Source organism: Nematostella vectensis, chromosome 13 (genome assembly GCF_932526225.1).
Source record: "Nematostella vectensis chromosome 13, jaNemVect1.1, whole genome shotgun sequence".
NCBI lineage: Eukaryota > Metazoa > Cnidaria > Anthozoa > Actiniaria > Edwardsiidae > Nematostella > Nematostella vectensis.
The window spans coordinates 12,060,396-12,068,308 of NC_064046.1; the positions used below are offsets into that span (position 1 = coordinate 12,060,396).

General features: G+C 39.8%; 1 protein-coding gene across 1 annotated transcript; it reads right to left on the bottom strand.

Moving 5' to 3' along the window:
• Positions 1-2,386: 2,386 nt before the first annotated feature.
• On the bottom strand, positions 2,387-7,868 carry LOC5519520 (CBY1-interacting BAR domain-containing protein 1). The gene is made up of 6 exons (XM_032364321.2): positions 7,596-7,868; positions 7,007-7,241; positions 6,099-6,263; positions 4,724-4,837; positions 4,473-4,586; positions 2,387-4,119 (listed from the first exon to the last, which is right to left on the bottom strand). The coding sequence occupies exons 1-6, from the start codon at positions 7,649-7,651 to the stop codon at positions 3,928-3,930; spliced, it is 876 nt and encodes a 291-aa protein (XP_032220212.1). The 5' UTR covers positions 7,652-7,868; the 3' UTR covers positions 2,387-3,927.
• Positions 7,869-7,913: the final 45 nt, after the last annotated feature.

Here is a 7,913-nt window from a genome sequence, read left to right on the forward strand (position 1 = left end):
ATTCCATATAATTTTCTTTAAGGGGATACAGCATGTTTCAAAGTAATGATGGGGATGAATAATCGGATTCCTTTTGCCTAATAAGGAAGTTTACTCTGAACCCGAAATTGTACTGGAATCTTTTGAACTTCTTATTCATGCCAACTGTCAACTGTGTTTATCTAGGCTGCAATCAATGTGTAGCACCATTTGACTTGGAAAATGATGTGGAATGTAATTAAAACAGTTTCCTAGATACACAGAAATAAGGTGGTTAGTTAGGCATGTATTGTAGCTGCCGGTGAAATTGCCATTATGCACTGTACCAGGTGCTTTTAAGTGTTATCTATCCTCTGAAAGAGAGTAGTTATTGGAATCCTCAGTCGCATTGCCAGGGTTTTCTGAAGGGGATGTGCAGTTAATGCACTAGTAAATTGAAACCCCCACCCCCATGGTCCCGGGGAATGGTGGGGGGGTTAGACTTCGATCCTGTACAAAACCAAGAAAAGCCCCCACCCCCTCGGGACAAAACAAGCAGTTAAATGCCCCTACCCCTTGGATGTAAACTATAGGCAACTACCTGACAACAAGTCATCTGAAATAAACTTTCAAACTTTGAAATAAATCTTCAAAGCCAGTACACTTCAGCGAGTACATTTGTACCAGTTACCATGAAGATAACAGTTACAAAAAAAAGATGGAAAAAAAATCATCTTTATCTGGCATTTTTTTTAAATATTTGTTTTTGCACATCGCCGTGCAGCATGCCACATGCTGATATATGGAATTGCTTGCTACAGAAGAAAAAGAGTCTCAAGCCAGAAACGAACATGATATCTGTGACACTATTCACTTGTCCCAAACCCCCACGTTGGGTATAAGTCTTAGAGTAAAAAACTGTCAATTCCCCCACCCCCTCGGGACAGATTCTCGTTCAAAAGTGCTCTAAGCCCCCACCTTAACCCCACACCATGGGGGTGGGGGTGGGGGTTTCAAATGACTAGTGCATAAAGACATTATATTTGGTGGCCAAGAGGGATTGCATGTGTGTCGCATGCATCCCCCGGCCCTTGATTGGGCCAAGTGATTTGTTGACACAAGTGGGTGCTATTTGGGTGTATGTGAGCTGGTGGATGCTTTTGGTCTCAGATTTGAGGCCAAGTTACTTACATTGAAATAACTATCAACTACTCCTTTGTCATATTGAAAATACAACAGTTAATTGGCAACATAAACTCATAACTACTACAAAATACATAGTAAGTACTACATAATAACTGAGTTACTTGCTTGAAGAAGCAGATGAAAATGGATGTTTTGTGGGACTCTGTATTATGTGGGGTTGTAAGCAGAGGTGTGATAGGCCGTCTAAAGGCATTTGGTGGTTATTCTATCTGTGGTATCCAGAAAGACTCCTACTACTGCCATAAGAGTTGTGTGGATAGATATTGGAGGAAGCATTTCCCATAAGGGAAATATTGATGAGTGTTTTTGACATGCAGTCAGTTGAGCATAAAGATTAAATATGCCAAATTATACACCTGTGCCAATTGAGGTTTAGAAGAATGGAAATCTCCATTGAAAGCTACATGGTTTGTTCTCTGATCCGATTTCTGTTACTCGTTTTCTAATAACAGAGGTTTGAATGTTGTTCATAAATTACAGACGGCAAAAAATGGCAAAATAACAACAACACTTGAATTGTTTCTGGTAAAATTATAAAGGTTTAGATGTTTTTCATGAAGTATAGACTTAATAAAAATGCTCCATTTGAGAAGGCCGAGAAGTGAACATCTGGTGAAAGAAAAACTTGGCATGTGTTGATAACATGTATGGTCATGTTTTGAAAAAAAATTCAGCCTCCTTGTAAGATGGATATAATCAATTGAAATTTAACAACACTTGGTTGTATATTTTCAAGCTGTGTGAATGGTTCCTCTGTAACCTTTGTGTATCAAAGTGTACCACATTTGCGCAGTACAGCTTGTATCTTGGGAGGCATCCCTTGGTCAGTTTTGATTATTATATTAGGCAGTCCATAATCGTCAGTTTTGGCTGGGAAATAGCTAGTAGGGAAATTCTCCCCTGGAGGAGGTACTGGAGTATTACAAAAGACTTTGAATAGAATGGCTTCTGCTGGCCTCCCCCTCCTGCAAATACAATAAATGCCTTTGGCTTCACTGGCCATGTGTGGAAGTTCTTTCATGAGGTGAGTTGTATAGAGTATGTTTCAGAAGTTCCAGGATTCTGATGCTTTAGTAAGCATGCATTTGCGAAGTTTGGTGAAAGGCAGAAATGATGGAACCACCTGGTCCAGAAAAGAGGACATCGCCCTAAGATTATCATGGATGTTTTGAGATTGAAGATAATCTGAATGAAGATTTCGCACTGAAAGTGGCACATGAAACATTTTTTACTTATTTTTATTCGTTTAATCAAGGCAGTACATTGACTTAAAAAGTTTGGTTGAAACACTCAATAAATACCTTAAAAATGAGTAAAAAATAATGATGAATTAAGTATATATAAATATTAAATAAAATTGCTTGAAATTCTGTGTGTGATAACTGCTGACTATCATAAAAGTATGCTTTATGGGCCAGGTTCTAAGTGCAAAGCCTGCCACCACGGCTACCAAGACAAAAATTTAAATGTTAACCAACTATCACGCGAGAGAATATTTGCGATTGACTTGATCTTTGTACACGCCAGTACCCAGGGGGGAGGGGTGCAGGGGGCGCACACCCCCCTCCCCCCCCCCCCACGACGGCCGAAGGTCCACTTTCGGTTCTCAATAGACATGCTATTTGTAGACAAAACGATAAAGCATAAGCTAGATCACTCTGGTATTTAGTCAAATCCGACAATAAACGTCACGTGGAAATAATGCAAAGGCATAAAAAAAAAAATTAAGAAGCCTCATGCACAGGATTTTCCCTCTAGATTAATAGGCGTGATTTTTTAAAGTTATACTTTTTTGTATTTAAAATTGTGCAGGAATTGTTTTCATATTGGTTTGCAGTATTTTTTTCCCTTTCACCGAGTGCTTGCCCCAAAAGTGAATTTGTCTGACCCTGAGTAGTAGCTTCTGACGTGTTCTGATGGTTGTTGAAGCATTCCGTTTGGCTAGTTCATGGTTGAAAAGTGAGTTTCAATTAGTTAGCACGTTTATTGCATCTTTATTCGCATACTTTTATAAACTGTTAAGGTGACCACCACGGTAGAGCGGGTATTTATTTATCAGGATAAAAAGGATTGCCTACCAATTTCTGTTATTGTTTATTTTCCCCAAATAAGCAGTCTCCATGGTAGTAGGCAACCACCCTTGAACTTCAATTTTTCAAATAGGACTATGAAGTCCATGAGTATGCGACTTGCACTAAATAAACACATGCTTATTTGAGTGGCAAATTAAAGTCAAAATAAACACAGAACGACGAAAACAAAGTTTAAATAAAATTAAGCCCTTTCTGAGAAAGAAACTTTGTGTATTGACATTAGTGTTGCTCAGTAAAGACATTGCCACGCTGGTGGTGTTGAGCGAGTTTGCCACCCAAGAAGTCACGTGATCTGTTAGTGCAAGTTGCCTATTCACCTCTGCAATGTCGTTATCACACCCCCTGATGGATACGATACCTTTCCTCTACACCAACAACATATAAGAACATTACACTGAAATTTTATGTATTAGAAAAACACCCCCTTGGCCAGCACTTAGATGGCTTATGCCACAAAGCGTTGACCATATAAAATAGCATAGTATAGATTTGGGACATCGTGCTCGGCATAATGGGTTGTAAAAGCATAGAATGTGGTTGAAAAATGAAACTGTTGGCAAGAGAGTTAGCAGAAGTTTTAAAATCCCACTAAAAGCTACCTGTCCTTGCTTGCACTAAATTCATAAGGATAAGACACAACTTTCAGATTACAATAAATTTAAAATGAACCTTAGTATCCACTACCCCCAGTATCATTCAAAGTCCCTTGACTTTGAAAGCTTTGATTGGTTCTGTTTAGTGACAGCTGAGAACCTTCTAGTGATCCTTGTGAACCGAACCTTTGTAAGGAATTTTGGGAGCCATACTTGACAACGTCCAACCGAGATGGCATTGAAGACGGGTGGAGGGCGGTCTGAAACGCCTGAAATGATGAAGATGACAGTTTATTCCCACTCATATGCAGTAAAGGCTAAGTTACATGTGGTGTCATTACACTTGATTACACTTACAAGGAAACATAAATAATAGATCAGTTAATTATGGGATCTAATCGTAACTGTCGATTTCTCTGTATTGATCTTCTAATTGAAAAATGACCATGTTTATCAAAGCGACATCAATCAGGATTTATGTAGGTTGCTAATAGTTTTAATTGTCTCTCTATCTGAAGCACCAGAAGTTGAAATTTGTCAAATTAAGGACACCACCTATTAATTTAGTTCTCAATTAATGTGCTCTAACACATTTCAGTTTCATCTATTACAGATTACTCACCTCCAAGTCTTGCTCTTCGTCAATTTTCATTAAATTCTGAAAGGCCAGAGTGTTGATTTCTAGTGCCTTGGCATGGTACATCATTTGACCGTGGAAATAGTTGCCGAAAATAGTCTGAAACAGGATAGGAAAATCTTGTTCAGGGTTGAATCTAGTACTGTGGCGTATCCCTGGGGTGGGGTCAGGTAAGTAGGAGATTATCCATCTAAAATTACCATGAGAATGAATCTGAAGATTGTATGGTACTCTACCTTTATGTCTTCAATCTTCTTCTTCTCAAATGCTGTCATCTGCTCAATCATGGTTTGACGTGACCTGTTTGCATCCACGGCTGATTTCTGTAGTTCTTGCTCAAGCTGTGGAATATTACATTTTTGTAAAGCACAAGCCCCAAAAGTGTGGCTGTGGGGGCCTAAATCAGTTGGATAATGCATCTGAGTGCACCCTTTAGTTTGAAATACTGAAATTCCACGGCCGTAGCAGGCCTTGAAATATTGAGGGGGGGCACAATACAGAAACATTAATAAAATATTGGGGGGGGGAGGGCACAGCCATGCCCTTACTGGTCATTTCCTTATATATTTTTAGAATATTGGGGGGGGGGGGGGCACAGCCATGCCCTTACTGGTCATTTCCTTATATATTTTTAAAATATTGGGGGGGGGGGGGCACAGCCATGCCCTTACTGGTCATTTCCTTATATATTTTTAAAATATTGTGGGGGGGCACCGCCATGACCTTACTGGTCATTTCCCTATATATTTTTAAAATATTGGGGGGGGGCACAGCCATGCCCTTACTGGTCATTTCCCTATATATTTTTAAAATATCGGGGGGGGGCACCGCCATGCCCTTACTGGTCAATTCCCTTATATATTTTTAAAATATTGGGGGGGGGGGCACCGCCACGACCTTACTGGTCATTTCCCTATATATTTTTAAAATATTGGGGGGGGGGGGGCACCGCCACGCCCTTACTGGTCATTTCCCTATATATTTTTAAAATATTGGGGGGGGGGGCACAGCCATGCCCCTACTGGTCATTTCCTTATAATATTAAAATATTGGGGCATGTGCCCCAGTGTCCCATCCCCTGTTGCGGCCCTGAATTCACATCCAAAAAAATGTCATTTACCAGATCAATTGGAAGAAGGGGGGGGGGGGGGTAACAAGTATTGCAAGATCTCACAAGTGAGATATTTAAAGAGGGGTATCCATTAGCATGTATAACAACATTTTTTTCACTATACTTCTGCAGCAAATGGCTTTGCAAGCACAATGATGAACTTAGTTATTCCCTCATCTATTTGATACTTGCCTGTGACTAGAAAAAGGTCAAGGATGAATACTTGTTTGGTAATACTTTTTTTTGTAAGTGTACAGTGCATGCATAATATTGCTACCATTGGTCATAGCAAGAGCAAATTCAAGCAGAAGCCAAGTTCATGTGTAAGCAAATGTGTCATGCATAGCAGCTAATCACTTGGATACTGGAAAAAATTCAAGAGGATATATACCATACCTATTGCATGGATTAACAAATCCTGACAAAATTGGAAAAATAAGCAGAAAACTTGGACCCCAACCTTTTGGGAATGAATAAAAAAGATCAATAAAGGATACAATCTTCTTGTTATTGGGATCCTTAGCCCTAACTTTATCGAGGGCTTTCAGTTTGGCTATTTCCTTATTCCTTGAAACCATAGTGCCTTTCATGTAATCCCTGGCATGCTTGCAATCAGTAGTGTACAGAGACAACGGCTGGGCAACCTTATTCAATAAGAAGTCAATCTAAAACAAACAAACACTTGAATTTATCATTACTCTTTTTTACTGTAAGCAGGGGTTTCATTAGGCACTGGTGGAACCACCACCAGCTTTTTTTCACCGAGGGCCAGCTACTTTTTAAATAAAGGTGATTTAAGTTTTATTTGAATAGCAGTGTAATAAAATAAAATGCCTTTTACCCCCTACTTATCAATCCCCACTGTCTACTGTGAAATGAAATCCCTGTGTAAGGTTCAATAAGGGAATGCAGGGGTTAAGTTTTTTGTGTGTGTGGTGCAATTTTGGAGGAAGATACAGTGTGTGTGTGTGGGGGGGGGGGGGGGACTCTGGGCCTCCTCCTGTTGGCTTTTTTTTTTTTCAGGGTAAAATATTATCCAAAATAAAATCCACAGTCATGGCTTTCTTCCCACAAACAAGTCCCAATCCAAGTCCCTCCCTCAAAAACAGGCTTCTTATAGATACATACTGAGTGATGTATATCCCTAAAAAGCCATGAAAAGATATTATCAGGTAAAATGGGTTAGTGCATTATAGAATTGGCCTGGGGGAGGGGGGCAGGCGGCTGGTGGAGGTTCATTCCGTGTCAACCTTATAGGGATGCTTGTCATATTTCTTAGGGGTCAAAATTGAGGATCAGGTATTTTTAGGGGGTTTGTCCAGCCTCCAGGGAGAATGCCCCCCCCCCCCCCCCCCCCCCCACCCTCATCAACTCAGCTTGAGGACTCCTGTGTTAATAATGTCATTACCTGAGAAGAAAGATAGTCTTGCACTGTAGCAACATTCTCTGCCACTGCTTGTAGACCCCCTCTCACTGCTGGAAACTCCTCTTCAGCATATGCTTCAACGGCTGCTGAGAACTTGGTGCTTTTATCACGCAAGCCTTCTAGGGAGGCGCAGTAGGCAACCATGTCTTTATGGAACAAGGCAAAGTGCTTTTCAACAAGAGCAATCCTGTCTGTGATAACCTTTAGTTCATGATCCCTGGAAACGTTGTAAAATCTTCATTTAATCTTGAGCAACTAAAGTCTACTCTGTCCTATTGGTATAGAAAAAGGCTAAAGAAAAAAAATTGTACATACCTTCCTATGTATCCACACGTATTTTATTAGACAGAACTTATCAGGTTTTAAGAATATAAAGTCCCTTCTCCTCTAGTTATTCCCTACTAAACCTTATTTTTTATAATACCGAACCATTAGAGATAGAGTGTACATCGATACGACCCAAGTAACCACTGTCGCTGAATAAGAGGTGAGTTAAAAACTTGTACCATGAGTCTGTGGTATACTATCTTTTGGAGAGTTTGCAAACTACGGACATTTAACTTTTTCCTACCTTACTCGAGCTTCTGCCCTTAGTTCACTTGACGAAGAACCGGAGGATTTCTTCATACTTCTTAGCACAACTAATGAATCTGTAATAAAAACTTAAGCTGAAATTCTGATAAAATCTTCAATCAGAAACAAATTTCTTTCTTCCACCCAACTCAAAATACCACTTAAAAATCTTATCACAAATCAACAACGGGTCTGAGAAGAGATAAAAGATAGTAAACAGCCCCCAGCTGCAGTACAAGAAGCACTTGAACGAAGAATGTCAACAAACTCAAAATTTTTCTCCCGCGATTTGTTCTATCACCCAGAGTACCTTGGG